Genomic DNA, 22,857 nt, shown 5'->3' on the forward strand with positions numbered 1-22,857 from the left:
TGATACCTAAAAAAAAAGTTAACTTTCCCAGCATAAAGCTTTTTAAAGCAGATATTCATGAAATTTGTATAATATTAGGTTGAGGAATAATTCGTGAGTGTTTTTAAATAATTTCATTCAAGCATTACATGCAAGACTATACAATACTTCAATGCATGAACACATTACACCCAAAACATTTATTATGATACTTTATTTCATGTAATACCTAGGTATATAGTATGCATTGTTTTAAACGAAATTGCAAGATATTAAATGCGAAAAGCAGATGGTGTCGAAAATGCTCGATTTTGTCCACTTGACATTCCATTTAATGAGCTGAAAATGAAAGCAAAAATTAAAGACATATGAAAATCAAACACACCATCTATTAGAGCAAAAAATTATCTACCAAATGACATGAAATATTTTGCGAAAGCGTTTCATTTATGAATATATTTTTTTAACTTGAAAAAACGCTTGCGAATTATTCCTCAACCCAATATATTTTTTATGTTAATTAGTTACCTCATTTTACAAGAGACTTTTAGGTAGATGCTTGTTAATTTCATGTTGTTGTTTTTTTCAGATTGTCCTCATTTTTAGAGAGGTTTGCAAACAGATATTAGATATTTGTATAGAGTGTTTTTCTGATTAATTTTCTCATTTCTGAGAGAGCAGATGTTATAAAAGTCATAATTTTTTAGCATTATCCTGTCCTGTAATGATTACTTATATGAATTTTATAGGACAAACACCTCTGTCTCTGGTGGTTGTTTAGATTAATATTGTCATAACTTTATTACTTAGTGTTATTTGTAGTGTTTATATTTAGAAATGTTGTAATAACCAAAGGTAGGCTGTAATCATGCTAATATCTTAGCAGTAACTTTTATATGTATCCTTTAAAATTTAATATTAAGCTTGCACTATGTAGATGTAACAATTTCTCTGAATGCTGCAGTGAAAATGCAGTACACATATAATTACTTGCTTTACTTGCTGTTGTGCAATGTAAAGAATGTTTATCAGACTAACAGGAATTGCAGTTCTAAATAAAAACAACTAAAGCGCTCACTTTTTTAATGTAATAATTGTTTTTTCCTTTTATTTTCAGACATTATCAATTTCAATGTTGCTACGGTATTCTCATCATCAGATTTTTTTGTTTATTGGTAAGTAATTTATTTGAGTAACATTTAGTAAATTGTTATTTAGCTTGAAGTTTATATTACATCTGTAATTTTCTATAATCCTGTCATTATGTCCTTACTACAACTTTTAAAGTTGAGGAATTTATATGAATTATTTATTTAAAACCAAGTTTTGGTGTTTGTTAATCAAAGTTTGTACAAGACAGAAACAAGGGTTGTGTTTTTAGTATTTGGTTGTATTTCTGATAGTCTGTATAAATACCCTTGTGTAACTGAAATATCTATTCAGAAATATTACTGTATTGGCTATAATGTCAGAGATGCCAACCATTACTATTTGAGCGTAATCATTACGATTTTGGTGTATACATTACAATTATATGCTCATATAGACAAATATTACAACTTGTTGCAACTCCCAAATTATTATATATTATATAGGCCTATACGATAAAGTGATAAATTGTTCCCCCATGGCTTGAAAGGGGTGAAAAGAAAATTTCTAGTGAGATACAAATAAATTTTGATAATAAGTAAAAGACATAGTCCAAATGGCTACTTGAGATAATCATGTTTGTGCTTGAAATAATAAAAAAGATTTGTATCTCCGACATCTACCAATAGTTTGAATGTGGTGCTTCTCCATACTGGGTACGTATGGTTACAAACTCCATAGTTACGTCATCTGTGCTAGTTAGCCAATCAGTGCTTGCGTAGATGGGTATTTCTCATTTTCTAAGCGGCATAAAAACACCAATGCGATCGTTCACAAGATGGAAAAAAGGAGGCCTCGTTCACCAGATTGTCTTATTTCTGGCAAATTTAAAAGGACTAAAACAGTGAAAGGGCTCTGTCTACAATTATTACGCTCAGTCATTTGAAATAGTTGGCATCTCTATAATGTTTTTGCATTTGTCACTTATGAACATAAGCTGGCTCATTAAGAGTGCTTTTTTAAAAATTATTTTTATTTTTAATTGTTGTGACTTTAGGTAGTGTTTAAGTTGTATTCTAGCATTTTGATCATTTGATAACGTAGAATTCCAGAAGTAAATTTTGTAATTGCATTTCTTAGAATTATGATTAATTGGATATCTATGAAGTATGAATTTCATTTCTAAGGTTTGGTGTACAAGAACTTTTCAACTTTGTTTCCAACCTTTACTGACTTCTAATTGAGCATGTTTTACATGAATTCAAATATGCCTTAGTGAATATTTTTTCTTCATTTTTTTTAATCATTATTAAATGGGCAAACTTCAGTGATGGAAGCTAATTGAAATTAAAGTGAACATATTGTCTAGATGAAACAATGATTACGAAACATTTATTTTTTAAATTTTGTGTTTAAATAGTCTTGTGTGTTGCATTATTCCTTGACACAACATTCAGATTAATTTCCACCTTCCAACTTTGAATTTAAAACACTTTATTTACACGTATTACAAAGTGATTTCTAACCTCTGAAACACATATTTGTTGTCCAACAATGGAGAAAGCTAAATAGACTACAGTAGTGACTACGTTATATAACTTATGGCATAAAGTAAAGAATTTCACATTTATAATTGTACTTGGGTGTTAAACCTAAATCTTGAATCTAAACAAATGATGTATTTACTGAGTAACTGTAATGAAAGAGTTGATCTGAGTGAAGTGATCAGTAAAACTGAATAATGTGTACAGGTTAGGTTTAATATCATTAATAGCTGTATTAGTTATGCTTTCAATTGACCAATCAGATGGATATTAATACAATTTGAAGGATGTTTGTATGAAGATATAAGATCAAAGTTTTCACTTTGATTTTGTTTTATGACTCAGTTCACAATATTTCAGTTTCTGAAACTATTCACAGATAGCTCAGTCTGTGGATTGTAGACAACTTCACTTTTATGTCTTGACATAAATGTGTGTCATGTGCAACTTTCATGATTTAATTTTTTTGAAAACTGATTTTTTTATTAAAATGTTTAGTTGATGGATGACTACTTGGCTTAATTGTTAGCAGTGAAGTAAGTGTATGAGTGAATTCTAGATGTATGTTACTAAGTTTTATAACTAGGCATAGTGGAAAATGGTTAACAGTATTTTTTTTACTTTTTATTGTAGCTATAATTCTAACCAGTGATGACATCTCAAATGTTTAATAGCATTCTTTGTACTATCTCCTTGAAGGTATTACCTAAAAGTTAAGATATATGGTGGGATCCATACATGTATTCACTTTTAAGTGACTGATTAAATTAAATCACACTCTTGTATTGTAAATGACTTTTAGTTTAACATTGATTTAGGCAATAATTTTATGGAAGTGCCAATGAAATGTTTATTCTTAGATAGAGTTTAGTAAATATTTATTTTTAAACACTCAAGTTCAGTGTTTAAAATAATGTACATTAGACATGTACAACATGGATTTTTACTGTTACTTAATTATCTGTATTATTGTTAAAGGTTAATAAGCATCTTTAATTAGTTCCTTTTGTAAAAACATAGAAAACCCAAGGAATCTTGTTTTGATTCTTGTTCAAACTATAAGTTCTTTAATTACTAAAATTGACTTCTTGAACCTCTGTTCAGTAGAATTCAACATTTTGATAAAAACTTTTGATGAATTTAGTGTAAAGTGAAACATTGTCACAATTGTAACTATGGTGTTCAAAATAAACACATTTCTACTGTATAAAGTCAACCATTTTATCATGGAAAATTATGCATACAGAATAAGCAGTGTAATGTGAAATGTTTAACAGCTTCATAATTTCAAGCTGGTTTTGGCCACATAATTCCCTTGTGTTAGTTTATCCTGTTTAAGCCATTCTTAGTTTGAAGTACATATATTTCCTTCTTTTAATCCATACTTAGTTAAGTGTATCTGCTAATAAACACAGATATTTAGAGGAAGTTTGCAATAATATTCAAATTAAGATTTAAGACATGAGAACTGATATGTAAGTTACAGGGCTAAAAAATTAAGAAATGTGTATTGGAACCCAGTGATTCAAAGTGTGACAAATCTATATTTTTGTATACATTTTTCTGTGTACAGTTTCTTTATTGTGCCTTATTCTTTTATTAATGTATCTCATGTCATGCATTTTAAAATTTAATTTATAAACCTTATCTCTAGCTTTACGGTAGTTGCTTATTTGAGATTCAACAGCAAACGCTTTACACAAGATAAAAGTCGGATTATGCAAGTAACAACTTAACCAAGGTGCTCGTGTGAAGGAATGCCCCAGTTCATTAATGAAGCCCAAAACTGATTTAGCAAAATGTTTAGAAAAATAATAAAGAAAATAGATATTCTTAGGAAGTGACTCATTCTATAAAAGCTAAATCTGTTATGATTAGAAGTGACCATGTGGTAGAGACAATAGCTAGGTCTTGAATTTGGAAATTATTTTAAAACTGTTACTGCTGTACTATATCTAACATGCCTGAGTTTTTAATGAAAGTATAAAGTATACAGTACTATATAGGCTGAACCATGTTAATAGAGTTAGTGTATTATGTATACACTTTATGAAACAAGCAATGTTTCTGGGAATGTTCGTGTAATTGTGAACAAATATGAATGCTTAATTGTGTTATTTTTTTTAGTTTCTGCATATTTAGCATAGTTTATTATATTCATAATTGAGTATTACAAAGGAAATTTGCAAGCATGTGTAATTTAGATTAAAAAAACAAGCTACTGAATGCAGATATGTACTTTAATACAGTATTTGAGACTGATAAAAACAAATGGGTGAGAAGACTGTTAGCTGAGTTTCCACTTGATTTTACAATTTTTTTTTGTTTTATTAAATTTTGAGCCCCTGTAATAAACTCTGTATCCTCTAAAACATCGTGTACTGAAAGGGAAGAAACAAACACAGTAATGATTTCCCCTCACTAGTACAGCAGTAAGTCTACAGATATACAAAGCTAAAATCAGGGGTTTGATTCTCCTTGGTGGGCTTAACAGATAGCCCAATGTGCCTTTGCTGTAAGAAATACACACAAAGTAATGATTAATGTGAAATATTTTTTTTTTCTTGGATAAGAAATTCTTTCTACTTGTGTTTCTCTTTTTCAGTTGAACTTTTCCACATGTTAGAATTCAATATTAGCATAAGTTTCCCGGCAGCACCTCTTGTGACAGTAATTCTTGCTTTGGTTGGTAAGTCATTTTAATAATAAGTAATTTGTATGGAAAATCTAATTGACTGTGTATTATGTAGCTAGTATTTAGTTGTACTGTGGAAAAATAAGTGCTTCAGTAAAGATAATCAATTAAATGGATCATCTCTCATACCTGACCACAATTTCAGATTATTTTCATATTTTATTTTTCATGAAGGGTCTTTGGTTGTATATTCCTGTATATCAAAAGCAGCAAAAAATTTATCTACCATCAACAATTGTCTGTCTCCATATATTTTCAGTTGTAATACAGTTAGACCAAAATAAAACTAGAAATGTTTGTGAAAGAGAAGTAAACAATGACAAATAATTATAGAAAACGTGATAAAATAAAAAAGGTTAGTGTTAGCTTAACATCTTAAGACACAAATGTTAGTTGTATGAAACATTTTTCTACTGCTTGAAAAAGTCATAGAAAGTGGAAGTCTTGCATTTGTAGTCTAGAAATAATCTATATAAATAAAATTATTTGCATTTGTTTGTAACTTTTGTTGCAAATTTCTCAGTCAAACACAACAATGTCATATTATTAGAAATATCTGAGAAGTTCATATTACATGTTGGCTTTTCCATTCAAAATCATCTTACCTGAGGTTTGCCTTTGAAACTTTTTAATGTGATGAGTATGATACATGATAGCACAATGTTGTTATGATCACATGATGACTGGCTTTAATTTCTATTTTAGTATTTTATTTGCAGAGCATTTCTTGCAAAGAACACTTAACTCGCATATTTTACCCCCCAAAAAATGAACATTCCACTAAATGTAGTTTCTTTGAGCTTTCTCAACTTATTTAGGTCTAAAATCTGAATGCACAGTTTGTTCAAAATTATATGCTTATCACTTTATGAACTCACATTCAGACATTTCAGCATATTTAGCTAAGTTTGTCTTCATTAAAACTTTACATTTACTTGTCCAGTAGCTTAGCTTTGGTTTATAGGTTAAACACCTTTCAGTTACATTTTCTTTACTACAGATTTTATTATCTGTATTTGTGAGTTTGTTTGTTTCACCTCCTAATATTATCATTGAATGCTCAACTGTTTTATAACAAAAGTTATATTCATATAATTTTACTAAATAAAGTTACATCCACTTAAGTGTTTGTCTGACTACAAAATTTTTTAAAACAAACCAGGATTTATTGATCTATCACATAATGTCTTCAAGAAAGTAAAGCTTAAATTTTCTGTGTGAAAATGGTAGGATAAGGATAATTCAGGCAAAGTGAATGAAAACTACTGCGTATGTTTTGTGGAGCATGGCAATAATACATAATTCTTTCCAGCCTAGTATTTTGTGCTTTTTTCAAAGACACATGATTGAGTTCTGAAAAATTCTGTCTGATCTTTCAAATCTCCATCAGAATAAAACTATAACTGAAACATTTATATTTAAAATTTTTGTTTTGGTATAAAATGTATTCTTTTTGTTTTGGCTAAAGTAATAAAAATCCCAACTGATAATCCTAATTTCATTTTTTGATCCCAGTTTTTAATTTGTATGTGGGTAATAGAAATATGTAAAACTTGTCAAAGTTGAAATATAGCTGCAAATCTTTGTACAATGTGTTGCTTTTTCTCTAGCTCAACAGTTTGAAAGCAGCAATTTTTATGAGTTGTAATTGTTGGAAACTAAAATTCGACTAATATATGTATCACTCTATAATTTTTAAACTTCAAATCTAATACAGTCATATATATGATATTTTCTTTATTGGATTCTATTTTGTATGAAACTCTTGTTCTTTTATTTAATTGTAAATTTCTAAAGTTTTAGTTATAACATCAGAAGCCTTTCTTTATCTTACACCTTAAAAATAATTCAAGCATTTCATGTGTTTGTTTTTTTATATACTGCATAAAAGTAATGAATTTTAATGGTTTATCTGGCTTTTGTTAAGTTTCTTGAAGTAATCACTTCTACAGTTGCTTTTATTTAGCTTTAAAAATATTCACTAGTAATTTAAATCTAATATTGACCCAAGCATTGAAAGCCATATTTCACATGCACCTATTAGTAATAACACAACTACTGGCCTAATTCTCATGGATGTATTACACAATAATATTGTATACAGCTATGTCACTTTGTCATTATCAATTATATCAATTGTATACTTAGGTTCAGGAATGCTCAATAGTTGTCATATTTCATGTTCAGATATGGCACAAGTTTTGAGTTGTGAATTTTTTATAAATGGAGAAATGATAGCTTATTGCTATCAAGCCTGATAGGGTTAAAATCATTTCTCGAAATATGTAAATGCATTTTAAAAGTCAGAATATATTGCAGAAAGTATTTTTTAATTATTGTGATAGTTTTAACATTTTAAATATAGATTTGAAATACTGCTAAACCCAGACATTAACTCTGTTTTAATCTTTAAAAGGTATGGAAGCAATAATGTCAGAGTTCTTCAATGATACTACAACAGCTTTCTACATTATCCTGATTGTTTGGGTGGCTGACCAGTATGATGCCATCTGCTGCCATACTGCTATTACCAAGAGACATTGGCTCAGGTACAAATTACTCGTGTGTTATTTACATCTATTGTATGTAAATACTGTATTCACATTGGTGATGCTGTATGAAGAACGTGCTTGGATTTTATAAGATAATACATATGCACTGAATATTGTATATAATATGTAACAAAATCTTGTTACAAATAACTGCAGAAGAATCTGTTGTAAGTCTGCAAGAAGTGAACTGAAATTAATTTTGTTCAATATTATTATTATTTTCACAAATGCTTTGTTGTTTAATTAAACATATATAAGCAAGTCTTTGCTAAGGATAAGGCCAAACCCATTGGTAATTAATTAGTTTAAACAGTTGGTCATCCAACCATTCTGTTATATTATTGGAATAAGATTATTTTAATTTGTTTCAAAAACGTATAAGCCATTTGCTTCTCTGATCTGGATTTAGAAAGAAGTTTCTTTTTATTACGTGCTTTTAAAGTTCAATATATTTTGTTGTGCTTTTTAGTATTGTGATAAAATATTATTTTTAAAGTTGATGCCATAGAGTAATTATTATACTGTTAACATCAATACATGCAACCAGTGAACTTAATGAATATCTTTTATTTTAATTTTCGCAAAAATAGTTACAATATTTAGAGAAATTTAAAATTGCAGTAATATATATTTGCAGTGGTTTTGTTTCTGAAAGATTAACAGTGTATTAGGGTATCACAATTTAATATATCTCTGCCAAAACACACAAGGAATTAAACTCTAGGAGAGATATAAAGTTCAAAGTTTGATTTGTGTACAAAGCAGTAAACCTGTTGCGAATAAGAGAGAAATATATACAGAAATATTGTTGATGTAAAACATTCTCTTTCTTCAGCATATTGATGTTTAATTTATGAAAAATGGCATTTTTGTGTTTTACAAAGTCAATTTTCTAATAGGTAAAACAAATACTGTTTTAGCAGTTTACTTCAAGTTAAAATATTTTGTTTCAATGGTGTAGTATTTAACTTTTATCTTCTTTACTACACCATTAAAACAAAATATTTTAACTTGAAGTAAACTGCTAAAACAGTATTTGTTTTACGTAAAATTAAGATTAAATTAAGTATATTAAAAAGACTTGAGAAATTTAGTGTAACAGTGTGTAATATTTTACATACAGCTTTTTGATATCAATAATACATTTCCTGAGTTTGTTTTTAAGTTAATCAATAATTATGTTTTTGATGACATTATTTCAGTCACCAGAAAAAACAAACAAAAAAAAACAACATGAAAGATCAAATAGATTTAAAAGTTGGAATAAAATCTTTATAATCAACACAATTAGATTGTATAAAAGCTGGGATGGCTGTTTCTTGTTTCTAAAAGAACATGTTCAACTTTAAAGAGTACTGAGTATTAGAAGAATGCTATATAGTTGTTGATTGTGGGTTGTTTGTTTCTCAAGCATGTACAGTGCATTGCAAAAGTATTAACTCTCTGCAAAGTTTACACATTTTGTTGATGTCTGAGCTTGCAACCATGAAACTTTCAAATGGGACTTTACATTTAGAACTGTCCTCTGCTGGTACAGCAGTAAATCTACGGATTTACAACACTAAAATCAGGGGTTTGATTCCCCTCGGTGGACTCAGCAGATAGCATGATGTGGCTTTGCTATAAAAAATGCCCCCAACTCCCCACCCACACATTTAGAAATGATGCAATCTACTCCAAGCTGAAAAAAACTAAAAAAGATATCATGTAAGTAACATTGATTATCATATTCTCAGTTACATAAATATTCAACCCATTTTCCTATGGCAGTCCTAAATCAGTTCAGATGCAAAAGATCAATTTGATAGGTCACAAAATTAATGTAATGGTCTCTATGTGTAATCAAAGTGGTTCAACTTGTCTTTAGAGTAAAGACATCTGTTCAAACCACAACTCCCATAGTGATACAACAGACCAACCATGAAAACCAAGGAGAGACAAGTCAGAGGTAAAGTAGTATATAAACACAGATTAGAAGAATACAGGAAAATTTTAAAGTCACTGATTATCCTTCTGAGTACAGTGAACCCCATCATTAAGAAATGGAATGTGCTTCATACCATCCAGTCACTATCCAGGTCAGGTCACCCTTCCACACTAAGCAGCCAAGCAAGCATGGAACTGGTTAGGAATGCCACTGTGAAGTCAACATTGACTTTAATATATTTTCAAAGTTCCATATCTGAGCTGGGACTCAGTGTTCATACATTAACAGTTTCCTGGTCCCTACACAAAGCTGGCCTGTATGGACGAGTGGCAAGAAAAAAGTCATTACAGAAAAATAATAATGTAAATCTCTTATGGAGATTACAACAAAGCATATAAATGATGTTGTGGTAAGACAAGACAAAAATTGAGTTGTTTTTATTGTTTTTTTGAGTTCAGAGTGTTACATCTAGTATAAGCCCAACACAACATGTCGCTCAATCAACACCATTTCAACTGTCAAGCATGGTGGTGGCAGCATCATGTTTTAGGGATGTTTGTTATAAGTAGGGACTAAGAAGCTTGTCAGGATTGAGGAGAAAATGAATGGTGTAAATTACAGGTGAATTGTAGAGGAAAACCTGAGTGTGTTAGTCAAAAATATAAAACTGGGTTGAAAATTTACATTTCAGCAGGACAGTGACCCAAAGCACAAGGCCAAAGCCACACTGGAGTGGTTTCAGGTGAAGAAAGTGAATGTCCTGGAGTGGCCCAGTCAAAGTCCTGATTTGAATCCAAAAGAAATTTATGGGGAGACTTTACGATTGCAATCCATCAAAAAACTTGTCATAATTGGAGCAATTTTTGCAGGAAAAATGGACAAAAATTTCATCATCCCACTGTGCACTGCTGGTAGAGGCCTTTCCAAAGTATGGCAGTAATTGCTGCCAAAAGTGTTTTCACCAAGTACTGACTTGGGGGGCTAAATACCTATGCAATCAGCAAATTTGAATTTACATATTTTCTTTATAGGTTTTGCCGACATTAACCTCATCTGTACATAACAGTGTTACGATTGATCATAAGAGTTGTGAATTAAAACAAGTTTATTTAAAGAAATTGTTTACATTATTTGTATTTCATTAAAACATGACATTATTCATAGGTGGATAATTTTGTAAGGCATTGTAGATGTATGTGTTCAACTTTAATAGTGTTGAATACATAAGGAGTTTTAGGTGACTAACATATTTCAAATTGTTGTTTAGTTGAACAGTGTTCATTATATTTGAAAAGTTTTAAAAATGTATATAGACGATCAGAAATAAGGAAAAAATGGAGCTCTAAAAGTCATAAAAAGTTGTTCTTTGAAATATGTTTGAAAGAAGTGTGCTCTATTTTTATAGAGGTATGGCTAGAGAAGAAACAAAGCAGTGGTTTAAAATTCCTTTTTCTTTAATGTTCTATAGATTTTTCTATCTGTACCACTTTGCATTTTATGCTTATGACTACCGATTCAATGGACAGTATAGTGGATTAGCTCTTTTAACATCCTGGTTTTTTATCCAGGTAAGTCAGTGAATCAAAATATTTTATGAACATTATTATAGTAGTGCAAATTTGAGAAAGTGCCCATATTTTCTGTGAGATGTTTTATATACGTTATTATTATTCAGGTATAAACACCCCTGAATAAGTGACTTGTCATTTTAATTCCTAACCCATCACTTTCACTGTGAGAGTTATACTTGATAACACAGGCCTGCGAATTTAAAGTTCATAAATACTGTTTTAGCTTAAATAATGAATTTTACATGATTCAGCTATTTAAATTTTTAAAATATCTACTTTTTCTATCACGTAAGGCTTTTCTACAAATTGGGAAATAAACAAAACTATTACTTAGATCAAATTATTTTGTTTACCACAATGAACATTTTTTATTATTATATTTGGGTTCTAGGACGAGTGATAAGACTCTCACTTTGTTATTATTCTAGAGAAATCTATAACAAGTGCTTGTCAGCATTTCAAGCATAACAAAATGTGACCCGATTTGAATGAAAAATAATTCATTTAAGTTAAAGTGCATATGACATCATATTAAAAATCTGGACAAGATTGAGGAAAATGATTTTATTGCAGGTCTGTATAATCATTCTTCAACATTCCTGAGATTCCATGACACCAATAGGAGGTGCATTCATTGTTAAACATTCACTCAACTTGTGCTGCTCAGAATGTCATTTAATTTTAATGTTCATCCTGTTGAGTTATCTCTTTCTTATTTTATTCTCTTTACTTGTTTATTTATCAACTTGAGCTTTTTGATGTTGACTTGCACAGTGTATTTTAAACTTCTTTACTAATAGTTTTGAATATAGAAATTTGAAAACTAAGTTGCTTATTATTAAGATGCTAATTATTATTATTACTTGATTTCTTTTACACGTGTGAGGTTTTTCCAGTTTTGTTTTCGTTTGTAGCTTCAGAGAATATCTTCTTCGTTATTTGGATTTTTGCATTTTATGCTTATGTAACATCAAAATCTGAACGTTTTGCAGGGGAAGCAACTAGGAGTGAGGATTAATCTAGTTTTACCCTGAGCATGAATAAAGAGTTATCTGGCCAAAAACTGTCATGTGTTTTACATTATGTATTTTTTTGATTATCTGATCCCATTGTAATAGTGAAATTTAATACTGTACACCTACGTATGTGGATTTTGTTTGTATATTCATCTAGCAACAAGTAGGGTATAGTTCTATTTCAGCACGTGCTAAATGTTGGTTTTATTAAGATCATTGTTGGCTATATGTTTAATAGTTTCCAATACTTGCTGTGAAATATACTGTGTTCAAATACAAATTCCAATTCTGACCAATCACAAAATTAGAAGCTAAAGTACAGTTCAGTATGAGGTTATATATTGCTCAGCTGAAAATAAAGGTAAGCTGTTATTCAACTGTTCTACAATATTTCATTATAAATTTTGCAATATCAAAGTTACTGCTGGAACCTCTTTTGCCTTGAGAAGTGACAAAAACAGACTGGCATGACTTCATAAATGAATATTTATGAGCAAGATTTCCCCAACAAAATGTATTTGACCCTCTTATAAATGCTTCTGTATTTTTAACAATGTTTCACTCAGCATTTTGAACCCTTTTATAAATTTAGTAGATACCATATTTTCTTAATTAAACCTCTGTCCTTATAATTTGTTGATAATTTCTGACTTCTTCAGGGACAACTAGCTTTTCCTGGTCATGTAGATTTTGAATTTTTGACTTATTTAAAATGCGTCTAGAAACTGCTATTCAGATGGCGCCACATGTTTAGATAGCAAAATATGGCTTCTAACTTGCTTTATTTCTTATTCAGCCATTTCTTCTATTCAGCATTTCTTTAATACATAGCCTTTAGTTAAATGGATAAATGTGTGTTACAGTGGCCATCTGAACACTGATTTGAAGTAGTGATGTTAGATTATTATGCATATATATGTATTTATCTCAATAAACTTTGCTAGCTTAAGTAGGACAAATTAACGTATGTTTGAGCAACAACCAGATTTTTTCTAATTACAACCTACTTCATTAAACATAATTTAGAGTGAGAAGTAATAATCAGTTGAGACACTTTGTAATGTTTTATTTGAAAATATTCAGAGTTTCATCTAGTTTTCTATGGCTCCATAAGCTCTCTTTTTGCAAATCATATTGTTTCTTTAATAACTCAGTTTGGTATACAATCAGGAAAACAAAATGCTACTACCACTAACTTTTGTTTTTCTCTTTTGAGTCAATACCTGTAAAAGGCTGGTATTTTACATCACATCAATACCTATTTTTTCTCAATCCACAAGCATAGTTAAGCTAAGCACTGTATGTAGACATACAAAACATTCAGAAAATGTTGCTTTTTTAATTTAAAAACTATTCTTGACATTGATTCTGTTTTAAAGATAATTGGAAAATAATAATCCAGGAATTAGTTTTTTTTCAGCTTCTCTGGCTGGGTTTTCAAGTTTTGAGGTTCAGTTCTGTTGTGAACATATTTTGGTCAAGAGAATCTCTTACTCTATCTGTTGCTAGTCTTTCTCAGTAAGGTGTTTTGAATTAACTTTAAGGTTAATAGGGACATATCTACTTTCAAGCTAAGTTGTTTAAGGTGTCTGTCATGCTAATTTCATCAACATAGATATGTGGAACTGTTACTAACATCTTTAACAACTGTACGGTAAAAGTATTTTCACTACATTACATATTCACAGAGCAAAACAATAACTAACCTTCACTTTGAGTACACTTCATGGAAGTATTTCCTTTCTCTAAACTGGCATCATATGTCACTAAGTACTGTAAAGTTAAGAATAACTACTAGTTAATCTCTAGCCTGAGGCATTAGTTAGTAGCTGCTTTCTTCCTGTAATATTGAAAAATAATGAATCAAACAAATTAGAATTATGATCATATACCTTCATCCTTCTACAAGAAAAACAAAACAAAATGTTTTCTAAAAACATGCAATCATCCTGTTCTTTATATTTCTAGTGAGCTTCGGGATTGAATACAAAGATTTCAAGTGCTAAGGTATAAATAGCTGACAGTTTATTGGAAGTATAAAGGTTGTTATGGTTCATTATTTGTAGAAGATAGGTTTGTTTTGTATTTATGGCAGAAAAATGAATGTATATAAATGTTCATACTTTTGATTTCTTAAGTTAAAGGTGATTAGTTTTTAATGGACCACTAGAAACCACATTGTCATTAAAGAGAACTATGCATGTAATTTAGAAAGAAGCCACTCAACTATACATAAAAATATATTTATAATTCAGTAATGTTATGAACCTCCTCAACTCATCGACCTGCAGTGTGTTGGTTGGAAACAGTTTTAGCTTGTAATACTTATCGTGATTCAAACAGGTTATGTGTATTGAATTAATAAAACGTGAGCACAAAATCATTAAATCATATTTTAAAAAAAATCCCTGCGTAAATAGTTCTCTTTTTCCTGTTTATTCAACATCATAGAAATTTCTACAACCTTTACAGGAATGATTGAAACTGGATGTCTGGTCATTTCCATTAACCTCTCCAGTGCCCTTTCCCTCTCAACTTTATAGTCATGTATGATTGTGAGATGTTTATAAATGCTTTGCATAATAAAAATTGTTTTTCCAAAATAATGAAATAATGACTCATGATAAATAAATATATTTATTTGGTATTCATGGAAAGCAATATTTCAAATCTCTTCTTGGTAACAAAGTTATATTTTCATGGAATTTAATTTTGTTATGGACGTATATGTCACCTAAAGTATACAGTTTCATTTATGGCAAAGCTACTAAAGCTATTTGCCAGCATCCTGATTTTGAACTGCCAGGTAGAGGGAAAGTAACTGGCTGGCAGAAGTCATTGCCAGTTCCAGTGCTACTTTATTTATTAACAGATAGCTGGATTACCTGTGACATCATAATGCCCCTGCAACTGAGGAATGAACATCTTTTGTGTCTGTTTTTGATCCCATTATATATAAATAGACACCAGTATTGTATACATTTTGTGTAATTATGTGTTTATGTTGCTGAATAAATAGTTAGATTTTATATTCATTCAGATGCATGTGGATGGTGTCACTAAATTACATCTTCCTTACAGTACTCTATTTCTTTTCAATTTCAATTATTATTTTTTTTTTTTAGCACTCAATGATTTACTTCTTTCACCATTTTGAACTTCCTTCAATTCTACAACAAGAGGAGGGTGATGACCAGATTTATGGGCAGGTTCTCCCTCCTGAAGACCGAATACCTGCTGCTGTAGTTAATCCAGTTGGAAATGATGAACAAAGAATGCCAGAAGAGGGTGGTAGTGGAGGTAGCCCTAACTTTGGAGGAGAAAATCATGAAGACATAGGGGGTGTTCCTGCACCAACATCAGTTGCTAGTTCTAATGCAGTAAATGACAATTTAACGATGGGAATACCAGCCTCTAATGAAGGAAGTAATAATACCGTCCCACAAGCAGAAGGAAGGCAAGAGCTTGAAAGCCATAGTATAACCACTGAGAGCAATGAAGGTATTTCCTCAGAGGCTGCTTCATCGTCTCATGAAAACTCTACAGAATTGACAGACAGTGTTGACACTTTACATGCAATGGATTTCCCAGAAGTATCCGAAGAAGATACTGTTTTGAAGCATGTAGAGGACTTTAAAAATGATAATCGAAGTAAGAAAGAGGAAGAAAACTATCTTAACTTTTCTCCCAAGGAAAACACAGAAAAATTAAATTCAGATTCAGATCCTGAATTTGAAAACACCTGATTAAATAAATTTCATAAAGTAAAAAAATACACACACACACACACACACACTGATTTTGAAGGGAAAAATAAAAAGCCTTATGTTTTTGATATAATAAAAAAGCCTTTTACTTGCTGATGTCACAAGGCTAAACAGCATTACATAGAATAAATGTATTATTAAATGAGCCTAAAATATTAGGACATAGTTACTTTAAATGACTTGTGTAGTAAGAAATACAGAACTGTTTAAAGATATTTTTCTCAGTAAAGATGATGCTATGTTGATTCTGATAGTTCAGTATGAAGAACTTGTCATTTCCTGAGTCTTGTTTTAATACAGAAACAAATATGTTTCAACTTTCATGTCTATAAAGATGTAAACCTTTTTTTTTCTTGCTTATAATTAATTCATCAATTGTTTTAAAACAAAACTGTGCTCACTATTATTTTTGAAATTTCATCTTGTTAAAAGGGTGGGTTAATAGAGATTAGTATAGCTTTATTAGATTTTATTTAATTTATCAGTGTTTGTTACATCATTAATAATATTCTGTATGTGCTTTTGGGATGGTTTTTACATATATGTATAAAAAGAGAGATATCTGATGTATGTTTGTATAATATGAGTAGAAATGAATGTGCCCAGAATACATGATGCTCTGTTTTCCTTCAGAGGAAGATGAGATGTAGATATGTCAGTGTATACTTACTTGAATTGTTGGTATTTAAATTTGTTTAAAATAAGTAAATAATTTTGAATGGGACTTTCTTGTGATAAAGAATGGTCCAGTAACTATCATTTCAAATTATTAGACACTTGGCATATATATTAATTAAAAATACTCTCATTTAGCCATAATATTTTCAATATGTTCCAGAATTTACTTTTGATCTTTTTTTAAGGTAGGGTTTTGACGATGGGACAGCTGTGTGAATTCAAGTGAATGTAGGAAGTATTGTTTTAATCTTATAAAAGATTATAAATATATATGTAACATAATAGGGAGGCGTTTTTCTTGCTCTTTTTGTAAGTTTATCCTGCGACATGCTTGAATTAAGAAATTCTTTGAAATCTGTGATGCACTTAAAAAAAATTATGCCAACAAATCTTAAAAGGATTTGTCGTAAATACTGATAATTACTTTAAAAAAAAAGTGCGTTGTGACAGCTACATAAAGGAAATATTTGTTGGACCATTCAGTGCAATCTATAGATGTAATTGAAAAAGTTTGCATTAAATTACCCACTATGAGCTATCCTTGAGAAAGTAATTGTTATCATTTATTAGATGCTACAGGTTGTGATAAAGATTAACTTTCATTTTTTCAGAAACCAATAAATTTGATATCTTAAATTATTTTACCAAGATGTGTCATTAAAATACTTTCTTTTAATTTTAGGCTTAGTGGTATTATAGTTCAGAGTTTTTGTCAGCATGTTTTTTTTTTATTAAAACAACCTGGTCCCAAGTTATTTACAGGTTTGTTTGAAAAAAAAAAGGCAATGGGATATCCACAAAAATTGTGCTATAACTAAATGTCATAAGCATAACGTTAAAGGTAAGATAACGTAGTAGTTAAATATCATCAGAGTTATGGAATCGGACCAAATAAAGTCATATTGATGCAATAAAGTTCAAAATAGTCACTCGTGATTATAACAATATTTTTTTTTTTAAATTAATCGTCCAATCTGGAATCAGTGGTGCAGTTAGTAGATACACACACTATACCTTTAAGATACGTAGCTTTTCTGTTTGGAATGATTTGAATTAATCAAGTGTTTTTCATACATTTATAATTTTTTGTCAAGAGCCAATGGTAATTGTTGTTCATTTAAGGATTAATGTTAGGCATTGAACACTATTTTTACTAAAATTTGAAAACTGTTTTTAAACTTAAACATATTTCTTATGTAAGCTCTTCAATGAGTAGCATACAAACGACAATGCGAATCTATAGAACCTTATTTTAGGTTAGCTAGGCCTATCGTCCTCAAACAGATTAATTAATTTGACTACTTACCTTCACCAACAAAGCATAATTGATATTATTATTATTTTTTATCGCAAACTGGAATTTATTATGAGAAATTTTATAAACGGAAATAAAGTCATGGCCTACATCTGCAGATTATACCTTTATTAGATTAATATTTCGCTCTTACTGTTACGTCAGGAGCTATCGATATCCCACAAGTTATCAATAGCTCTTGACAAAGCTGTAAATAAAGTTACGTTCTAGAGATATAGATCGTGATTTTTTTTTTACGTTTTCAGAAAAGCGAAACTGATTTTTATGATATTTGTAATTTATGTTTTTTGGCTATTAATACTAAACAATAGCTTAAATACATAGTAAACGCCCTGTCAGTGTGGATTCCCGTACGTAATGAGGGGCCCTCCCACTGAAGGTTCTGTTCTTTCAGTTAAACTCCTTTAGGATCTAAACATCTACCCACATGTTTGCCGATCGTGGTGACTCGTGAAGGGGAGGAGAGGATCCTGGTGGTTGAGGGATCCAATCATAACACACCACTTTGGCCATGAATTCCTGTAGACGGACGGCCTTGGGGTAGCCCCCAGGGTCATTCAGCTGGTACAGTCGGGCTAGGGAAACCAAGTACCAGTGTTGGAATTTTTAACGGGTGTTGTGAACGTTGTATCTGGTACTGGTGTTTGGGTATAGCGCTCACGAAACGCTGGCATTGCTGTAATGTCCTTGTTTGGCAATGTAGTGCGTTCCCTCGTAGGGCTTCATGGTGGGTGGGGTCAGTAGACATCAAAATATTCTTTCTTTAATAATAAAATAAAGTAGTAAAGAAAAACACCATAGGTAAACCGCCATGTCTTGAAAATTCCGAGCAGCAATCTTCAACACTTTTATCTTATTTTCTGATATTACATTCTCTTTCAGACAAAGCTTTAGAGCAAATGTCCCTTTTTTTATATACAGAAGGGACTAAGAGGGGCTTGCTGGCTCTCCTAAGTCAGTCAGAAAGCTTTGTTCTGGTGACATACTGGTGGAAATGTCCACTCCCAAACACACTGAACTCTTGTTGCATTTGAAGGCCATTGGGAATATACCCATTGCCACTTTGAATTCGCCATGAGGTGTTATTGTTGAGAGGGATTTGAAGAACATTCCTGAGTCAGAGATCCTTCACTGGCTTCTCCACACAAGGAGTTGCTGCAGTGAATCATATCTCCACTCACAAAGATGGAATTATGATGCTGATTAATGTACTAACTTTGACGTTTACATCACTGCATTCACCTGCAACCATCAAGGAAGGTTATCTAAATTGCAAGGTACGACATGTATTCCAAATCCTTCAGATGTTTCCAGTGTCAGAAGTTTGGTCACTCAAAGAGATATCGTGGTTCCTAGACGTGTGTGTGTGTGCTCATTGTGGTGCCAAGGACCACCATACCTATGAATGTGAAATAGATTCTCATTGTGTTAATTGTAGTAGCTCTCACCCATCTTACTTTCATTCATGCCCTAGGTGGGTGGAAGAGAAACAGGTACAGCATTTGAATAAAGTTCACAACATTTCTTACCATGAGGCTTAAAAGTTACTGTCCACTGCTCTATCTCATTCCATCCCTACAGAGGGAGTGTAGGCGGATCTCTTCGTGCCTCCAAAGGAATCGTTGTTAAACCATGTGAAAAGTCTTTTGCCTTCCATAATTAAAAAAGTTGATAAATCAAAATTAACCCCCTCTCTGTCCCTACCATTCCTTCCAGCAGATCCCCAAATCGTGTTCTTTGGTTCTGGGTTCGGGTGTTTCCTTGGGTCCATCTTCTCCACTCCCGAGATGCAGAACGAAAAGTCGATCAGAGAAGCCTTTCTCAAGTGATAAAATCTTGTGTCAGTAATTTTTTACCTTGAGAAGGCTTATACTACGTGGAGGTATGGCATCTTGCGAGACCCCCATTTATGATGGGTTGAGTGGCTATTTGCCCATTTTCTTAAATGTTTTTAATGGGCAGGCAATTCCAAGGACGTGTGGGTTCGACACTTCTCGTTCTTTCCTACAGGAACTTAACCTCTCTTAGGGCTGTGTCTTGAGTGTCACACTTACAAGTATAAAGATTAATGCCATCACTGGACAACTCTCTCATACTGTTGCAAATGGGCTCTGTATCAACGACTTCGACATCTTGTGTCAGTCGTTGAACATAGAGTTTACTGAGCAGCAGCTACAGACTGCCCTCAATCGTTTACTGAAGTGGACCACAGCTAACGATTTTAACTTTTTTCATTCTAAAACCATTTGCATGCACTCTTGCTATCAACAGGATATTCACCTCAATCCTGAAATCTGTGTTGGTTAAATTGTGCTTTCCGTAATCCCTGAGGCAAAGTTTTTGGGGCTTATCTTTGACTGTAAGCTGACCATTATTCCACACATCAAGCAGCTACGAGTAAGTGTACAAGGGCACTAAACATCCTTCGTGTCCTCTCTTCCACCTCTTGGGGAGCAGATCAATGTTTTATGCTAAAGATATATCGTGCTGTTATTGGATTGAAACTGGACTATGGGTTTGGTATATGGCTCTGCCAGGACCTTGACCTTGAAGATGCTGGACCCTGTTCATCATTAGAGACTTCAGCTCTGCACTTTCCCAGTCCACATTTTGTACACACAGTCTCATAAATCTCCTCTACACCTCCACTGTTTGTAACTGTCTTTACTGTATACTTCAAACCTTCGATCCTTACCACAGCATCCAACCTCGGATTATGTTTTGTTTCCTCAGTGGGCCACACTTTTTCAGAACAGGCAAGCTGCTATTGTTTCTTTTGGCCTTCATACCCTGGATAATATTGCTGTATCCACTGGTCAGCCAATCCCACCATAGCTTACCATCACCAAGTGTAACCTCCCTTTGAATCATCTGAGAAGAGTGGATACTCTTGAGTGGAAGTACCGTCTTTCATTTGCTGAACATCTTTCGAACCATCCTTTCATTTCCATTTAAACCGATAGTTTGTTGTGGTTCGGTGGTTGCGCATAGAATTCCTTATACAGTTTCTGTGTTCACTGCCGAACTGTACGCCATTTCTCCTGCCTTGGATCACGTAGAAGCAGAGCAGTACTCGAATACTATTTATACGCGGGTTCGCATCCCAGTCGCGCCAAACATGCTCGCTCTCCCAGCTGTTGGGGCGTTATAATGTGACGGTCAATCCCACTTTTCGTTGGTAAAAGAGTAGCCCAAGAGTTGGTGGTGGGTGGTGATGACTAGCTGCCTTCCCTCTAGTCTTACACTGCTAAATTAGGGACGGCTAGCACAGATAGCCCTCGAGTAGCTTTGTGCGAAATTCTAAAACAAACTGAACGACGGCACCGTTTTAGATATGTTTTGTTCATAGGTTTACCTCTGACACTGTCCATCTAAGAAATGTTTATAGTTTTTTAAGGGTCATTGGCTTGTTTAACGCTATTTAAGATTTTAATTTAAAATTACTTTGTTTTTTTTAACGATTTATTTTTTACGAATTTTAATAATTTTAATTTTTTACCGGTTGTTTGGCGCAGATAGCCTAGTTGCTTTGCGCCATAAAACGCCAAACAACCACCCAAGATAATAAACAAGAATATGTTGAAAATTGTTTGTAGTGTCATGATAATTGGTATAAAGTTAGGGTGAGAAAACGAGAACAAATGGAAAAAAGTGATAGCATTATATAATTATTAAAACATATCTTTGGTAATACGTTCAAGGCAAGGTGTCCTTTGCAGGTGAAATATATAATCAATCGCATGGGTGACAAATATGTCTAAATTAAGGAGAAGGTTAACTAATCGTTAGGTTTTTATTTTTACTTTAAGAGAGTGATGTTTCGAGGTAGCGCTCATCGTCAGATCGTAAAGCTTACAACTAAATTATACGATCTGACGAAGAGCGCCACCCCGAAACGTCGTCCTTTTTTAGGTGAACAAGCATAGTTCTAGTGGATCTGAAAACCTATTGCATAAGACATAAGGAAGAAGATCTATCAGTTTTTAAATTTTACAAAAGAAACTGGAGGATTTGGAGTCATGTTTACAAAAATCGAACGATCATACTCCAGGACAAAAAGAAATTCAAATCAGAGTTTCGGTTTAGACTTTCTTAAGTACAGACTATAATTGAAAACGGCGCGCATACAACAATTAAGAAACTCGCTTAGCAATAGTAATGTCTCACGACATCGCGTGCACATATCAAAAGGAATATGAACAACGAAGAGACAGAAAATTACAAACCATCGAAAAACAAAAGTAATAATAGTTACAAAGACCATGGTTTTATGAATTAATATGCGGGATTAAATTATCCTGAAAATGAATGGCCTTGTATCAAATATTTAAAAGATAAGGAATTGCGAAGTGTAACGGATTTAATATTATATGTTTATTTCCGTTGTGTGTAGAAATGCATATAACTTATATTGTTAAATGTGTATTACGAAAGTCCCGACTGTTCTCTAAATCTGTAGAAGGATCTCGAGTGTAAGAATCAACATTATATATTTTACCTTGTTGCCAACTGAGCTTTCTGGAACCTCCCCTAAAGTTTATAAATCGACGCGTCAAGAGACAGTTTTCAGAATATTGTTGTTGGTTTGCTACAGTTAGTATACTATAAACCTCCGAAGCTATAACTGTGATAAACGCTTATTAATCGGGAAGCTATAGATATTTGATCAGGAAAGTTTATAGATTTCGAATATTACAAACCATGTAACTTTAGTGATTTAACTT

At 31.9% G+C, this 22,857-nt stretch overlaps 1 protein-coding gene across 13 annotated transcripts in view; it reads left to right on the forward strand.

Moving 5' to 3' along the window:
* Positions 1–17,454, forward strand: part of LOC143248832 (membralin) — a 51,761-nt gene extending 34,307 nt beyond the window's left edge. For all 13 annotated transcript variants that reach the window (XM_076497653.1, XM_076497648.1, XM_076497642.1 and 10 more), the window contains 5 exons: positions 1,097–1,154; positions 5,218–5,301; positions 7,724–7,856; positions 11,255–11,354; positions 15,499–17,454. In XM_076497653.1, the coding sequence (XP_076353768.1) occupies positions 1,097–1,154; positions 5,218–5,301; positions 7,724–7,856; positions 11,255–11,354; positions 15,499–16,119 (996 nt within the window). In that variant the 3' untranslated portion in view covers positions 16,120–17,454. The remainder of the gene's footprint in view (positions 1–1,096; positions 1,155–5,217; positions 5,302–7,723; positions 7,857–11,254; positions 11,355–15,498) is intronic.
* Positions 17,455–22,857: the final 5,403 nt, after the last annotated feature.

Source organism: Tachypleus tridentatus, chromosome 4, assembly GCF_004210375.1.
Source record: "Tachypleus tridentatus isolate NWPU-2018 chromosome 4, ASM421037v1, whole genome shotgun sequence".
In the NCBI taxonomy this organism is placed as follows: Eukaryota; Metazoa; Arthropoda; class Merostomata; order Xiphosura; family Limulidae; genus Tachypleus; species Tachypleus tridentatus.